This window comes from Panulirus ornatus, chromosome 40, assembly GCF_036320965.1.
Source record: "Panulirus ornatus isolate Po-2019 chromosome 40, ASM3632096v1, whole genome shotgun sequence".
NCBI classification, from domain to species: domain Eukaryota; kingdom Metazoa; phylum Arthropoda; class Malacostraca; order Decapoda; family Palinuridae; genus Panulirus; species Panulirus ornatus.
The window spans coordinates 17,487,839-17,505,976 of NC_092263.1; the positions used below are offsets into that span (position 1 = coordinate 17,487,839).

At 41.1% G+C, this 18,138-nt stretch overlaps 1 protein-coding gene across 1 annotated transcript in view; it reads right to left on the reverse strand.

The window, feature by feature from the left end:
- Nucleotides 1-17,173, reverse strand: part of Arl2 (ADP ribosylation factor-like 2) — a 38,697-nt gene extending 21,524 nt beyond the window's left edge. Inside the window, exons 1-3 of the mRNA XM_071685743.1 lie at nucleotides 16,105-17,173; nucleotides 9,033-9,155; nucleotides 2,374-2,536 (exon numbers count right to left, since the gene is read on the reverse strand). Coding sequence (XP_071541844.1) covers nucleotides 2,374-2,536; nucleotides 9,033-9,155; nucleotides 16,105-16,169 — 351 coding nt within the window. The 5' untranslated portion in view covers nucleotides 16,170-17,173. The remainder of the gene's footprint in view (nucleotides 1-2,373; nucleotides 2,537-9,032; nucleotides 9,156-16,104) is intronic.
- Nucleotides 17,174-18,138: the final 965 nt, after the last annotated feature.

An 18,138-nucleotide genomic window follows, 5' to 3' on the forward strand; every position in this document is an offset into this window, starting at 1 on the left:
GGATGTAAGGCATGTGTATGTGTAGGAAGAGAGGAAAGTGATTGGTTCTCAGTGAGTGTAGGTTTGCGGCAGGGGTGTGTGATGTCTCCATGGTTGTTTAATTTGTTTATGGATGGGGTTGTTAGGGAGGTGAATGCAAGAGTTTTGGAAAGAGGGGCAAGTATAAAGTCTGTTGTGGATGAGAGAGCTTGGGAAGTGAGTCAGTTGTTGTTTGCTGATGATACAGCGCTGGTGGCTGATTCATGTGAGAAACTGCAGAAGCTGGTGACTGAGTTTGGTAAAGTGTGTGAAAGAAGAAAGTTAAGAGTAAATGTGAATAAGAGCAAGGTTATTAGGTACAGTAGGGTTGAGGGTCAAGTCAATTGGGAGGTAAGTTTGAATGGAGAAAAACTGGAGGAAGTAAAGTGTTTTAGATATCTGGGAGTGGATCTGGCAGCAGATGGTACCATGGAAGCGGAAGTGAATCATAGGGTGGGGGAGGGGGCCAAAATCCTGGGAGCCTTGAAGAATGTTTGGAAGTCGAAAACATTATCTCGGAAAGCAAAAATGGTTATGTTTGAAGGAATAGTGGTTCCAACAATGTTGTATGGTTGTGAGGCGTGGGCTATGGATAGAGTTGTGCGCAGGAGGGTGGATGTGCTGGAAATGAGATGTTTGAGGACCATATGTGGTGTGAGGCGGTTTGATCGAGTAAGTAATGTAAGGGTAAGAGAGACGTGTGGAAATAAAAAGAGCGTGGTTGAGAGAGCAGAAGAGGGTGTTTTGAAATGGTTTGGGCACATGGAGAGAATGAGTGAGGAAAGATTGACCAAGTGGATATATGTGTTGGAGGTGGAGGGAACGAGGAAAAGTGGGAGACCTAATTGGAGGTGGAAAGATGGAGTGAAAAAGATTTTGAGTGATCAGGGCCTGAACATGCAGGAGGGTGAAAGGCGGGCAAGGAATAGAGTGAATTGGATCGATGTGGTATACCGGGGTTGACGTGCTGTCAGTGGATTGAATCAGGGCATGTGAAGCGACTGGGGTAAACCATGGAAAGTCGTGTGGGGCCTGGATGTGGAAAGGGAGCTGTGGTTTCGGGCATTATTGCATGACAGCTAGAGACTGAGTGTGAACGAATGGGGCCTTTGTTGGCTTTTCCTAGCGCTACCTCGCACACATGAGGGGGGAGGGGGATGGTATTCCATGTGTGGCGAGGTGGCGATGGGAATGAATGAAGGTAGAAAGTGTGAATTGTGTGCATGGGTATATATGTATGTGTCTGTGTGTGTATATATATATGTGTACATTGAGATGTATAGGTATGTATATTTGCGTGTGTGGACGTGTATGTATATACATGTGTATGGGGGTGGGTTGGGCCATTTCTTTCGTCTGTTTCCTTGTGCTACCTCGCAAACACGGGAGACAGTGACAAAGCAAAATAAATAAATAATATAAATAAATCTGTCTTACCCTTTAATTACTTAATCGATTAAACTAACTCACACCACACACTGTCCTTGAACATTTCATTTCCAACACATCCGCCCTCCTCCGCACAACCCTATCTGTAGCCCATGCCTCGCAACCATACAATGCTCTTGGAACTACTATTCCTTCAAACATACCAATTTATTCATGAATCTATTTATAATCATTCCTGGACCAATTCCTATAAAAAGTATCCTGGTTTTACCCAGAACCTATCTAAAGGCTCCTGGAGCCCTAGACTTCACTCCTTCCAGTAGCAAGGAAATGAAGACTCCATTGGAGTGAGAAGTTCTTTGACAAGACAGTACTTCCAACAATACAGCCTTGCTGAAGGCCAGTTTTGACTTGGGGTGTAATCTCAAACAGGTGGAGTCTGGTAACATCTACCTGATCAGTGGAAACAGACAATTACATATATACAAGGAAATAAGCAGGAAATATTGAGAAAAGGATGTTGAAAAGTACGTTTATACCTTGTCAGTTACAAGTAAGTGGAATAAGTTAAGTGACAGAACTGTGAATGGAGACTACTGTAAACAAATGTTTATATAATTTTATGAAAGTATAGATGGGGACCCCACGAGTGTAAGACTCCCTCCCTGCTGTAATGACAAACACAAAGTAAAAGCATAATACGTATGTAATAGTATCCCTGTGGATAAGAAAAAAATATTACTAGCCACATCTCTTCTGTATATAAAGATGGAAGCTAAGAGGGCAGGTAGAAATCCTACCCTCTAGTATTATTTTTCGCTTCCAAAAGAAGGAGCAGGAGAGGGAGCACTATGAGGATGATTTTTTCTCTTGAGACAATCACCTGTTTCTAGAACTGCCTCCCTATAACATGAAATAGCAAACAGGTACAAAAGTAAGAGGTATATGATAGTACATAAATCTAACCTCTTCCTCTAGTAACTTTTTCAGTTCTCCCTGGCAGTCTCTTAATCGGTCAACATCAGCACTGTCAACTACCCAAATAAGGCCATCAGTGCATTCAAAGTAGTTACGCCAATAAGATCGCAGTGAACTCTGACCGCCAACATCCCAGATGTTTAACTTGTATCTGAAAAAGAACAGAGAATGTACATTTTAGGGGATTTCTTTTTAAAATATGCCAAGGTTAAAAATTTATTTTTTCTATGTTCAGTCATGGTTCCACTGCTTTTGATTTATATGAAATAGAATTTGCCACAAGGGACCAAATTCTTACCTTAATAAATCTGCTGATGATGCTAAGCTTATTATTAGGATATGAAGCATTTACAACAGCAATGACCTGCATAAGGACTTCATTAGTTTAAGCAGAAGTTAAATGATGAGCTGATGATATTCTCCCCAAACACAGAAAGTCCTTGATTAATGTTATTAATGCATTCCTAGAAATCATAATATTAATTAAAAGGAGGTTATTCTCAACAAGACAATCAAAATGCCTTTGCCAAAGTTACAATGTTATAAATCAGGACTTCGTTGTTAAACAACAGACTAGACACACATTATGGAAAAAGATGGCCAAAACCTTTCAAGATTATTAGAAAAACAATAAAAACACAACAGCTAAACAAATATACCCAGTATGAAAGACTTCATTGCTGAACTCTCTCTAGAATCCTTCCTCTTACCCTCAAATAGGCTCTCTATTAGATGATTTTTTCATATGTCTTTGCTGTTTCCTGCTTAAGCAAGGTAACACCTAGAACTATGAAGAAGAAACCTCTTTCACTCTCATTCTCTAGCTGTCATGTGTAATGCACCAAAGCCACAGCCCTTTATTCACAATCAGGCCCCAAAGACCTTTCCATGGTTTCCCCTAAAAGCTTCATATGATTGGCTCACACCAATGCAGTACATCAACCCCTGTGCATCACAATGCTCAAATTCACTCTATCCTATGCACATCTTTCATCCTCCTGCATGTTCAGGCCCCAAGCACTTAAAATCTCATTCACTCCATCCTCTTTTCTATTATTCTATTGTTCCCTTTTCCTTATTCTCTCCACTTTTGACACGTATTCTCCTTGTCAATCTCTCCTCTTTCATTCTCTCCATATGTGCGCAGGAGGATGGATGTGCTGGAAATGAGATGTTTGAGGACAATGTGTGGTGTGAGGTGGTTTGATCGAGTAAGTAACGTAAGGGTAAGAGAGATGTGTGGAAATAAAAAGAGCGTGGTTGAGAGAGCAGAAGAGGGTGTTTTGAAATGGTTTGGGCACATGGAGAGAATGAGTGAGGAGAGATTGACCAAGAGGATATATGTGTCGGAGGTGGAGGGAACGAGGAGAAGAGGGAGACCAAATTGGAGGTGGAAAGATGGAGTGAAAAGGATTTTGTGTGATCGGGGCCTGAACATGCAGGAGGGTGAAAGGAGGGCAAGGAATAGAGTGAATTGGAGTCATGTGGTATACAGGGGTTGACGTGCTGTCAGTGGATTGAATCAAGGCATGTGAAGCGTCTGGGGTAAACCATGGAAAGCTGTGTAGGTATGTATATTTGCGTGTGTGGACATGTGTATGTACATGTGTATGGGGGGGGGGGGCCATTTCTTTCGTCTGTTTCCTTGCGCTACCTCGCAAACGCGGGAGACAGCGACAAAGTATAAAAAAAAAAAAAAAAAAAAAAAAAAAAAATGTCCAAAACATATCAGCACACTCTCTTCAGCTGTTTCAACTATACTCCTCTTATTTTCATACCTCTCTCTCTTACCACATAATAACTTATTGAAGCAACCCTCCTCATATCATGATGCCCTCAATCATTTCATTTCCATCACATTCACCGTCTTCCTAATAATCTTATCTAAAGTGCATGCCTCACATCCATAATACACCCTAAGGACTACTATACCTTCAAAAATACCTATTTATGCTCTCCAAGACAGTGACCTTTCTTTATATACATTCCAGTGCTTACAGACCTTTGCCCCTTCACCCACCCTATGGCTCCTCTCAGTTTCCATTTGCTGCCTTATCCACTCCCATATATCTAAAACATGCTTCTTCCAAGTTTTTTCCAATGAATCCCACATCCCAACTATCTTGTCTCTTTGAACTGCTAAACCTAATAATTTTGCATTTCTTCACATTCATTCTTAACTTTCTCCTCCCACACACTCTCCCAAACTCAGACAACAGGTTATGCAGTTTCTCACTTGAATCTGCCATCAGTGATATTTCATCAGCAAACAACCACCGACTCATCTCCCATGCCCTTCTCATGCAAAAGACTGCATGCTTCCCTCTTTCTCCAAGGCCCTAGCATTTACCTACCTCACCGCGCCATCCATAAACAAATAAACCAGCCATGGTGACATCACACACCCTTGCTATAGACCCATTTTCACATCGAGCCACTCATCCTTCTCTACCTACTGCCTTGCTTTCTTGATAAAAAGTCCTCATTGCTTCTAATAACTTTTCTCCCATACCATATATGCATAACACCTTCCACAAAGTATCTCTATCAACCCTACCATAAGCTTTCTCCAGATCCATAAATGCCACATGCAAATTCTTCTGTTTAAGTATTTCTCATGACATACCTCAAAGCAAACACGTAATCCATACATCCTCTACCACTCCTGACACTACATTGTTCCTCTGTAACCTGATGCTCTGTGCATGCCACCACCCTCTCAATCACCACTCTTCCATACAACTTACCAAGTGCACTCAAACTCATACCTCTGTAGTTCAAACATTCACCTTTGTCCTCCTTGCCTTTATACAGTGGCGCTAGACATACATTCTGCTAACCCTAAGGCACCTTACTGAACACTGAAAATCCTCACTAACCAATCAAAACAAAGTCTCCCCTTTTTTAAGATATTCAACTGCAATACCATTCACTCCAGCTGCCTTGCCACATTTCATTTTATGCAAGGCTTTCACCATCTCTTCTCTTTACACCAAACCATTTGCTATGACCTTCTCCCTTTGCATACCTTCCCAACCCAAACACCCTACATCTGCATTCTGTCATCAAACACATTCAACAGTCTTTCAAAGTACTCACTCTTCCTCTTCACTGCTTCTCTATTTACCCCCTTAACCAATGTCCCCATTTGTTCTTTTGTTTTTCTCAGTATTAACCTCATTGCTGTCTTTTCAGCCCCTGCATCCTCCTCTTGATCTGCTATTTTCTTTTGTAAATCTTCCTATAATTTGTACTTCTTCCCCATAATACCATCCATAAACCTTTTTTTTTTTTTCTAAAAAATTTACTTCATCCCACCACTCATCACCCCTTCTCATCTACCCACCTTCCACCTTCCACATCCCACACACTTCATTTCCTCATGCTAGCACCGCTTCCTTGAATACTTCCCTCTGCTCATCCACTACCCTAGCTTTGTTTTCTCTCACCTTTTCCCATCCTACACTCAATCTCTCATGGTACTGCTTCACATCAAGTCACTTTCCTGAACTCTCTCACTCTCACCAACTTGTTCTCACTCATATCATTTCCTCTTTTCCAAAGGCCTCCACAAATCTTTACCCTTGCCTCCACAGCACCAGCTGCCTGTCTCAGAACATTCACATCCAAGAGTACCTCTTTTGCATGCCTATCACTTAGTACATTATCCAAGTATATCCATGAAACATCTTTCCTTCTACTCCCTGTATACTTAGGTATGTCCCTCTTTTTGAGCCAAGTATTGTATTGCCAATCACCAGTCCTTTTTCTGCACACATTTCCAAAAGCTATTCATCATTTTCATTTGCCTTACTAAATAATCCATGCCCCCTAATAATGCCCTTAACTGCCACATTATCCACTTTCACATTCAAATCACCTATCACCAAGCAATAGTTGACCCATGTCATGCAGTCAGCTTCTCCTAAAACACTCATGGCCAGGTGCATAAGCACTTACAAGCACCTGCCTCTCATAATCCACTCATTTTTACCCATGTCAGTCTGGAACTCAAACCTTTACATTCTTTCACACATGTCCCACCAATCCTCCTTCAGCAGAAGTGCTACCCCTTCCATAGCTCTCACCTTTACACTAATGCCTGAATGCACCCTAAGACATACCTAAACCATTATTCCCCCCTTACCTCTGAACTTTGTTTCACTCAGAACTAAAACATCCCATTCCTCAAATATTCTATACATCTTTCCTTTCTTCTCAACTTGGTTACATCCATACATATTCATACTTCCCAGCCTGAACCTTCAAGGAAGATGTGCACTCTTTGCTTGGTTCCTTCTTTCATTCAAACTTTTGGTAATTGAAATACAAATTGGGGAGGGTTTCCAGCCCCTTTTATTTGCCTTCTATGACACTCAGGGAATACATGAGAAGTAAACTTGGTTGCTTGTGGCTTTATTTTTCTGAGCCTAAAATCATTCATGAGTGAGCAGAGATATGTTTTTTGTCAACATATGGTAGCACAAGCACTGTCTACAATTCCCACAAGAGAAAAGCCTGACTCTTACAAGAGTAGCTGTTTTGGCCTCTTTCTGAACTCTTTCTACACTTTATCATCCCACAAAATGTTGAGTAATGATGATACAATAGAGATTGATTTTGGAAATATTGAAGAATCTGGTAATGATAAGAGTGAAGATGAAATTTTGTCTAATGAGAACTTTTTGATCTTGATGGTGCTCCCACTAAAATTATAGGGAGGACTAAAATAAAGACAACCTTACCAATTCTTTGTCAAGTTGTCTTACTTCTTTGTTTCTTAATATTTGTGTACATCTTCACAAATGAAATGGTATTGATTTCTTTCAAATAAAATTTTTCACTGGCTGCCTAGGGTCATGCGCACAGGTTCGAATCCTGGTTGCAGCAGTTGGTCCACAGTCAACCCAGCTGTTCATTCATCCCTACAGGTTGGTTGATAAAATGTACCTGGCTCAGGCTGGAGAAAAACTGGAGGAAGTAAAGTGTTTTAGATATATGGGAGTGACCATGGAAGTGGAAGTAAGTCACAGGGTGGGGGTAAGGGCCAATGTTCTGAAAGCGATGAAAAATGTGTGGAAAGAGAACGATGTCTCAGAGAGCAAAAATGGGCATGTTTAAAGGAACGGTAGTTCCATTAATACTGTATGGTTTCAAGGCAAGGACTATAGACAGGGTTGTATGTAGGAGGGTGGATGGGTTGGAAATGAAATGTTTGAGGACAATATGTGGTGTAATTAGGTATGATCAAATAATTAATGAAAGGGTAAGAGAGTTGTGTGGTAATAAAAAGAGTGTGGTTGAGAGAACAGAAGAGGGTGTGTTGAAATGGTTTGGACATTTGGAGAAAATAAGAGAGGAAAGGTTAACAAAGAGGATGTATGTATCAGAGGTGGAGGGAACAAGGAGAAATGGGAGACCAAATTGGAGGTGGAAGGATAAAGTGAGAAAGATTTTGAGTGATTGGATCCTGAACATGCAGAAGGATGAGAGGCGTGCAATGAGAGAGTGAATTGGAATGATGAGGTATACCAGGGTCGATGTGCTGTCAATGGGCTGAACCAGGGCATGTGAAACATCTGAGGTAAACCATGGAAAGGCTGTGGGGCCTGGATGTGAATAGGGAGTTCTGGTTTGGTGCATTACACATGACAGCTAGAGACTGAATGTGAATGAATGTGGCCTTTTTTGTCTGTTTTCCCGGCACTACCTCACTGATGCAGAGGGTGGTGATGCTGTTTCCTGTGGGGTAGGGTGGTGCCAGACATGGATGACGGCAAGCAAGTATGAATATGTACTTGTGTATGTATGTATATGTGTGTGTGTATGCATATGTACGTGTATGTGCGTGTATGTATATGTGTGTACAGGAATGGATGGGCTTTTCTTTGTCTGTTTACTGTTGCTACCTCACTGATGTGGAAAATGGTGTATTGTATGGTACTGCAATTAAATCTATCAAGAAAGGGGGTGACTGTGTTGTTGACTGGTTAGTAAAGATATTCAATGTATGTATGGATCATGGTGAAGTGCCTGAGGATTGGTAGAATGCATGCATAGTGCCAGAGGGAAAAAAGGTGAGTGTTCAGACTACAGAGGCATAAGTTTGACGAGTATTCCTGGGAAATTATGGGACAGAATTGATTGAGAGGGTGAAGGAATGTACCCAGCATCAGATTGGGGAAGATCAGTGTGGTTTCAGAAGTGGTAAAGGAAGTGTGGATCAGGTGTTTGCTCTGAAGAATGTGTGAGAAATACTTAGAAAAACGGATGGCTTTGTATTATACAGTTGAGAGACATGCTTTGTGGAAGGTCTTACGAGCATATGGTGTGGGAGGTGGGCTACTAGGAGTGAAAAGTTTTTATCAAGGATGTAAGGCATGTGTATGAGTAAGAAGAAAGAAGAGTGATTAGTTTCCTGTGAAGGTCAGTCTGCGGCAGGGATGTGTGATGTTCCCATTGTTTAATTTGTTTATGGATGGGGTGGTTAGAGATGCAAATGCAAGAGTTCCACAGAGAAGTGTGAGTATAAAGTCTGTTAGGGATGAGAGGGCCTGGGATGTGTCAGTTGTTGTTTGCCAATGATACAGCACTGGTGGCTGATTCGAGTGAGAAATCCCAAATCAGAAAAAGAAAATTCAACTCACCCATACTTATCAACTATATGTTCCACTGTCTTGATGTTGAAGCCATAAGTTGGAGATATTGTGCTAATATCTTCTCCACAAAACCTTTTCACCACAGTTGTTTTCCCAGCATTGTCTAGTCCACTTGATAGTTGAGTTAAGAAGTAACACATTATGCTTAATCAATGCCTATCTAGTGCAGTATCATGAATTTAAGAAGTAACACAGTATGTTTAATCAATGCCTATCTAGTGCAGTATCATAACTCTGAATGAGATAGGATCATAACTCTGAATGAACAAATTCTAAAAATCTGTCTCCTGTCATGGACAAAAGTCCACATCAAGTCCAGGCCTTAAGTGAAATATTGAGAGAATTATGAAATGGAAAAAGAAAAGACAGGAGAAGGTAATTACAAATTTTGGAGAAAGTAAAAAACCTATCTTTTAAACTGTGCCAGGTGCATAGTTATTGGGAAAGACATGAGAAGGTAGAGAGTCCCAAAGCTTCAGGGTGTAAGTAAAGAAGCAGTTATCAAAACGGCCCACCCTTGAGTTGCCAGTGGCCACACAGTAATCATGTGACACAACAGCTTACTGAATATTGCGTGGTCCAGCTATTGGTGGGGGCACATACGCAACTAGCTCTTGGGAGCAAAAATCAAAGTAATACCTACAGAAGAGGGGAAGTGAACCAACATTGCAGTGCAGGGTAAGAGGTTCAAGGCTGGGACAGGTTATAAGTCAGGCTGCTTTTGACTCAACTCTGTCAACTAAAGATGCAGAGATAGAACCACCCCAGAAGTGAAAGCAGTACTCCATACAAGGACAAGTCAATCCTTTGTATAAACTGAGCAACTGTTCAGAAAAAAAGAAGTTTTGGCATCTAAACAGGACACCTAGTTTCTTAAAGGTAGACTTAATGTGGAGTTTCCAAGAAAGACTGTATGCTACAGTAATACCAAGTATGTTCATTGAGATAAGAGGTGGAACTACAGAGCCATCAAAGGAAACAAGAGTTGTGAAGAGTTTTTGATAGAGAAATGGATAGAAACGGGGTCTTGGTGGCATTAAACTTAACTAGATTTTGTCTACCCCACTGAGATATCCTGTCTAAGTCTGAGTTTGCTGAGGAAGCTGTGTCAAGACAAGATGCAGATCAAGGTAGAGAAGAAGAAGTAGAATTGAAGGATGAGGATGAATGCAGTGTTGAGTCATCAGCATTATTTGTGGAGGAAAGGAAATCATTGAAGAAAAGGAGAAAAGTGCAGGGGACAGGACAAGACCTTGAGGGACACCACAGTTGATGGAGAATAGGGGAGTGGCTGGTCCATCAACAACCACAGAGACAGATCGGCCAAAGAGGTTGCTAGATATGAGGGAACAAAGTGAGGGAGGGAAGCAAAGACAGTGGAGCTTAGAGATGAGACCCTGACTCCCTAAAATCTTTCAGAGATGATGACCAGATATTAGTAAGATAAGAAATAATATCACTAATGGATCTTGCCCTATAGAAGTCATACCAGTGATCAGAGAGAAGACTGTGAGTTTTGAAGTGTCTAAGGATTTGGGAGAGGAGGAGGGATTCAAAGACTTTGGAAATAGTAGATGTCAAAGCAATAGAACAATAGGTAGAACAGTCAGAACGGTCACACTTTTTAGTGATGAGATGTAAGCTTACAAGGTGAATGAAAAGTTTTGATTTCTACTTAGAAACAGAACAGATAAGCAAGCAAGCAAATTAATAACAGCAGTAATCTCGACATTTCTATAAAATGTATATGATCATTCATCTTACAAAAATGAAAACAAAAGTTTGATTGAACAGCATACCAGCACACTACTGTGATAACCTCAACTTATTCTGCTAACTTCAAGCTTAAATAAGCTACAGGATGTTCAATGAAACTTATATTCCCATGCGAGATGTCTGGTCTAAAGTCCTCAACAGGCTGTCTGCTATTCCTACATATGCTTCAGTATTTTTTCCACTAACACGTCCACATAAAAATCAATCTTTATTTGATATTTCTATTTATCTTTCTTAATTACACAATATCTTGAAGTTTACAAACAAAATATCAGAAATACCTTGAAATCACACAAAAGCATAAACATTGCAGTTCAAAAAACACAAATAAAAAATCCATTATTATTCAACTGAACATGAATGATGATGTACTTTAGTTATTTCTGTCCTAATAAATCTTTCCATACAAATAGATTCAACCACACAATAAAAATGCATTGGCTGATTTAAATGTGAAGGTAAGTAATGTGGCAGTTGAGGGTATAATTGGGGTACATGGAGTGTTCAGTGTTGTAAATGGAAATGGTGAAGAGCTTGTGGATCTGTGTGCTGAAAAAGGATTGGTGATTGGGAATACCTGGTTTAAAAAGAGAGATATACATAAGTATACATATGTGAGTTGGAGAGATGGTCAAAGGGCGTTATTGGATTACATGTTAATTGATAGGTGTGTAAAACAGAGAGACTTTGGATGTTAATCTGCTGTGAGGGGCAGCTGGAAGAATGCCTGATCACTATCTTGGGGAGGAGAAGGTGAAGATTTGTAGAGGTGTTCAGAAAAGAAGAGAGAATGTTGGGGAGAAGAGAGTGGTGAGAGTAAGTGAGCTTGGAAGGGAGACTTGTGAGAGGAAGTATCAGGAGAGATTGAGTTTAGAATAGCAAAAGGTGAGAGCAAATGACGTGAGGGGAGTAGGGGAGGAATGGTATGTATTTAGGGAAGCACTGATGGCTTGCACAAAAGATGCATAAGAAAGGTGGGAGGTGGGGAGATCAAAAAGAGTGATGAGTAGTGGGATGAAGAAGTAAGGCTGTTAGTGAAAGAGAAGAGAGAGGCATTTGGGTGATGTTTGCAGGGAAGTAGTGCAAATGACTGGGAGATGTATAAAAGAAAGTGGCAGGAGGTCAAGAGAGGGGTGCAAGAGGTGAAAAAGAAGTCAACTAAGAGTTGGGGTGAGAGAGTATCATTAAATTTTAGGGAAAATAAAAAGATGTTTTGGAAGGAGGTAAATAACATGCATAAGACATGAGAACAAATGGGAACATTGCTGAAGGAAGCAAATGGAGAAGTAGTAACAAGTAGTGATGAAGTAAGAAGGAGATGGAGTGAGTGCTTTGAAGGTTTGTTAAATGTGTTTGATGACAGAGTGGCAGATATAGGTTGTTTTGGTTGGGGTGGTGTGCGAAGTGAGAGGGTCAGGAAGAATGTTTGGTAAAGAGAGAAGAGGCAGTGAAAGCTTTGCGGAAGATGAAAGCCGGCAAGGCAGTAGGTTTGGATGGTACTGCGGTGGAAGTTATTAAAAAAGGGGGTGACTGTGTTGTTGATATTGCTTTGATATCTACCAGTTTTATAATCTTTGATTCCCTCCTCAGCTCCCATATCCAGACATCTTGAATCTCACCATCTTCTCTCTGATCACCAGTAGGGCTTCCACAAGGTGAGATCCAATGGTAATATTCTTTCTTCTCTTACCTATGTCTGGTCATTATCCCTGAAAGATTTTTGGGAATTCTACATGCAGATGACCCCTGACTGATGACAGTTTGATTTACCATTTTTTGACTTTAAAATAGTGAGATATTCAACACTTTATTAAAAATAGGCTCTGTGTTAGATGACTTTGTCCAACTGTAGGCTAATGTAAGTGTTCTAAGAATGTCTAAGGTAGGCTAGTCTAAGTTATGATGTTTGGCAGGTTAGTTGTACAGTATCAAATGTATTTTCAACTTACAATATCTTCAACTTACAATGGGTTTCTCAGAATGTAACCCCATCATAAGTCAAATAGCATCTGTAGAGGTCCTTGACATCGAAAACTTTTAACAGGGTGTGGCATAGGGGGACTCATCTCTGAGCTCCCTCTTTTGGCTTCCCTTCCTCACTTTGCTCCCTCATGTCCAGCTTTCTCTCTGGCCACTCTGTCTCCATGTTGGTGATGGATAAGCCTCTCCCCCTTCTCCATCACAGCAGTGTCCCTCAAGATTCTATCCTGTCTCCCATATTTTTTCTCATTCTTATCAGCAATTTACTTCCACAAATAACCAAATGCTCTTATAACTGATGACTTAACAATGCATCCCTCAACATCCTTCATTTCTGTTTATTCTCTCACTTGATCTGCATCTTGACTCGACACAACTTCCTCATTAAACTCAAATTTGGGCAGGATATCTCGGTGAAGTAGATGAGATCCGTTAAATCGTTTCTACACATCTCCTTGTCGGAAATTCCTCACAACTTTCCTCTTGCCTTAGGACGTTCTGTAATTTCACCTCTAGACTTAGCATTACCATAATATCCACTCTATCTTGGAAACTCCACATTATGGAGATATCTAAGGCTGCCTCTCAGAAACAAGGAGTCCTATTTACGTGTCAAAATTTCTTTTCTTCCAAACCCTGTTTATACAGATGACTGATCCGTCTTGGTATGGAGTCCTACTCTCACATCTGGGTTGAGTCTAGCTCTGTATTGTTACCTGACACAGTTATGTCGAAAGCAGTCCAACTTACTATACCAGGCTAACTTCAAAACTTGACAAGCTTACTCTACACCAAAATTTTGATTCACTTTCTCTCTTCTATAGGTGTTTGGCTTTTGCTCCCAAGAGCTGGCTGCTTGTGCAACCCCACCACTAGCTAGACGACACAATGCTCAGAAAACTACCACATAATATGATTAATGTGTGGCTGCAGGTAACTCAAGGATGGGCTGTTTTGATAGCTCTACCTAAACCTCAAAACTTTGCAACTCTCTACTCTCTCAAGTTATTTCCAAACGACTATGATCTGGCAGATTTAAAGACAGGTTTTTTCACTTCCTCCAAAATTCATAAATACTTTCCCTTATCTCATCCTTTTCCCTTTCATTAACCTCTTTATATTTCAATTAAGGCCCAGCCTTTATGTGGATTGGAGCACACAACATATAAAAAAAGTTTTGTCATCACACCTAAAGGAACACAAAGAACTCATGGAGTAGGTCCAGAGGAGGCCAACAACGGATACCATAATTAAGAGAACTACACAACAAGAAAAGGCTGGAGGCTTTAAATCCACCCACCTTGGAAAAGAGAAGAGTCACGGGTGACCTAATCACAACCTTTGTTTTTGATGAGATTGGCGAAGTAGACAGTCCACATACTTTAATAGACGTATGGATAGAGAGACTAGAGGACATAAAATGAAATTAAGTAAGAAACTTATAAGGATGTAGAGAAATACTTTTATAGTATAAGAGTGGTGGATGACTAGAACATATTGAATGATGACATGGTTAATGCAGACAGCATACTTTAATTCCAAAGGCTTTATGATAAGAAAAAGTGTTCCAAGAGATGGGTCCCCATGAGTGTAAAACTCCCTCTCCATACAGTACAAATAGGTTCAAGGTTCAAGAACTAAAAGCTACAGGTTCAAGCTGAGTTTTTGTGTCCCACCTTTGAGTTGGGTAAAGATTTTGTAGTAATTTTGAAATTTGGGGGCAGCACAGATATAACTTATAGTTCTGGAAGAATCATATCATGGGAACTTTTTATAAAGATTCTATAGTTATAAGATGATACTTGGTTGGGTTATGAAGCTCAAAGAACATGTGGGGTAATTTTGAGATTTTGCTGACCAAAAACCCATTGTAAAAGAAGGTGAAACTTCTATAAATCAAAAGAACTTATGAGAGCCTCATCTGAATTCTCAAAGCAGGGAAGATTTACCTTTTATTCTAATATCATGGTTGAAAACACCATGATTGAATGCATTTGTTGCTTCCCACGCCATGGTAATGCATGTTTGCTCTTAGCAGCTGCATTTGTTGGGACACAGCAAATTCATACAGCACATAAGATTTGGATGTCATATGAAGAAAAATTCATTCATACTCAAAACTGTTGCAGTCATGTGCAGGCCTTTTCCAGTACGGCTGAAAATGGGGTAAAGCTTGACTGCTAGGAGAAGTTTTCATAGGTTCTACTGGTTTCTACAAGTGTTTCATCTCCTTTTACAATATTCAATCATCCGTTTTTCCTGCATTTCAAAGCTTTTCCCACAGTCATTATATTCATCATCATACAATTCTTAATGACATTACAGCATATCTCATCAGCACTCCTCTAAATAACTTCTACCATGAGTAAGATCACTGAGACACATTTCTTCCAAACCAAAGTTATTTCAATGTTATCTCTGAACTATATACAGTATTTACCATTTTAGGGTTGATTTTAAGTTTTATTGTTTCATGTTAGGCTGGGAGAAAAATGATCATGAATTCCTAAATAATGTTTCAATAAAGCATTGGTCTAATTCAAGAGATCTTACCCAAAGTGTTCCCAGTTCCAGAACCACTGACTAAAATGGTTGATGCCCATTTAGGTGTGAACTGCTACAATGACTTTGTTTTGCAATACACATACTTACACATTCTCTTGTTACTGTAGGCTAACACGTCCAATAATCATGTCAAATTTCCCTAATAAACATCAAGTTCGGTAATGAGCATGTAAAGCTAGGTTAGGAGTATTTCAATATTAGGATCTGTTTCTTTGGTTTAATTGGCCCAAAACATATCCAGCCTTTATTCACTTTATTCAAAAGTTTTCACACTTGGCACATTTTAATAATATACATTTTGGGAGATTATTCCATTAATTCACTAATGCATGACGATTTCCTTAAGTTCATCTTCAAGCATTGCTTGTATATCTTATACTGGTGTCTTCTACTGTTATTTGTTAATATCAATTGGGTCAGATACTCATGGGTCATATAAAACTGACTCTACTACCAACATGTCCATCAATTAAACTTGCATCTTTCCTGACGTATAAAAGCATGACTTCTATTTCTCCATTTAAAAGTAATCAATGAAAATAAAACGTTGAGTCATCCTCAACAATATTTACTGTATTCTCTAAATATTACACTAGCCTAGCCAGGCGAAAATCATGAACTATCCCAAGGCTAAATGATAGCCATGTGGATGGAGCTAAACTTGACTTTCACCTGACAATTAAGGATCTACATTGAGGCTATCCTACATCACTATATTGGGGGCAGTATAGAAGGATACAGCATCAGAAGTCGAACTTCATGTTCTTTTTGCTTCAGTTTCCTTAATATGGTGTGCAGCCCCATAGTCAAGGGTTGTCTGCCAATAGAAGTGGCTGCCTTGCCCTGGTTGGCTGGTGGACGTGATGGTTAATCTCTGGTGGAGCACTACTAGTACAGCAACCGACCTGCCCTGGTTGGCTGGTGGACGTAATGGAGCACTACAGGTATCGCGACCGACCTGCCTTGGTTGGCTGGTGGACGTGATGGTTAATCTCTGGTGGAGCACTACTAGTACAGCAACCGACCTGCCCTGGTTGGCTGGTGGACGTAATGGAGCACTACAGGTATCGCGACCGACCTGCCTTGGTTGGCGGGTGGACGTGATAGTTAACCTCAGGTGGAGCACTACAGGTACAATGACCGACCTGCCCTGGTTGGCTGGTGGACGTAATGGTTAACCTCCTCAGGTGGAGCACTACGGGTACAATGACCGACCTGCCCTGGTTGGCTGGTGGACGTAATGGTTAACCTCCTCAGGTGGTGCACTACAGGTACAGCGGCCGACCTGCCCTGTTTGGCTGGTGGACGTAATGGTTAACCTCCTCAGGTGGAGCACTACAGGTACAGCGGCCGACCTGCCCTGGTTGGCTGGTGGACGTAATGGTTAACCTCCTCAGGTGGAGCACTACAGGTACAGCGGCCGACCTGCCCTGGTTGGCTGGTGGACGTAATGGTTAACCTCCTCAGGCGGAGCACTACAGGTACAGCGGCCGACCTGCCCTGGTTGGCTGGTGGACGTAATGGTTAACCTCCTCAGGTGGAGCACTACAGGTACAGCGGCCGACCTGCCCTGGTTGGCTGGTGGACGTAATGGTTAACCTCCTCAGGTGGAGCACTACAGGTACAGCGGCCGACCTGCCCTGGTTGGCTGGTGGACGTAATGGTTAACCTCCTCAGGCGGGGCACTACAGGTATAACGGCCGACCTGCCCTGGTTGGATTTATTGTTTACTTTCAGCGGCCGAATCCCGACTCCTGACCATCGTATAGCATTACAACTCCACCATACCTCATAAACCACTACACCACAACTCTATCATACCACATAACCACTACATCACAACTCCATCATACCACATAACCACCACACTACACCATCACACCACATAATGACCATACCGCAACTCATCATACCACATAACCACCACACCACAACACCATACCTCATAAGCCGCCACACCACAACTCCATTATACCACATCACTACTGTAACTCCATCATACTACATAAACCTCACTACAACTCCATACCACATAACCACCATACTACAACTCCATCACACCACATAACCACCATACAACAACTCCATCATACCACATATCCAACACACTACAACCCCATCACACCATATAAGCACCATACAACAACTTCATCATACCACATACCCAACACACTACAACCCTATCACACCACATAACCACCACTTTACAACACCATACCTCATAAACCACCCCAATACAACTCTATCATTCCATATAACACCCATACTATAATTATCGTACCACATAACCACCACACAACTCCATCATACCACATAAACCGACACATTACAACTCCATCATACTTTATAAACCACCACACAACAACTCCATCATATCACAAACCACCACACCACTGCTCCATCACACCACATAACCACCACACTACAACTCCACCATACAACAAACCACCACACTACAGCTCCATCATACCACATAACCACCACTGCAACTCCATTACACCACATAACCACTACACTACAACTTCACTATATCACATAAACCACCGCGCCACAACATCATACTACAAAACTACCACATACCCTGGCACGTACACGGCACGACCAAGCTCGAGTGTAATAGGTTGGTCCACAGTCAACCCAGCTCTTCATCCTTCCCAAAGAACAGGTTGATAAAGTGGACACCAGATTTACGGTAGGGTAAATAAAGTGCGTAAGACAAGAGAACAAATGGGGACATCGGTTAAGGGGGTTAATGAAGAAGTAATAACGAATA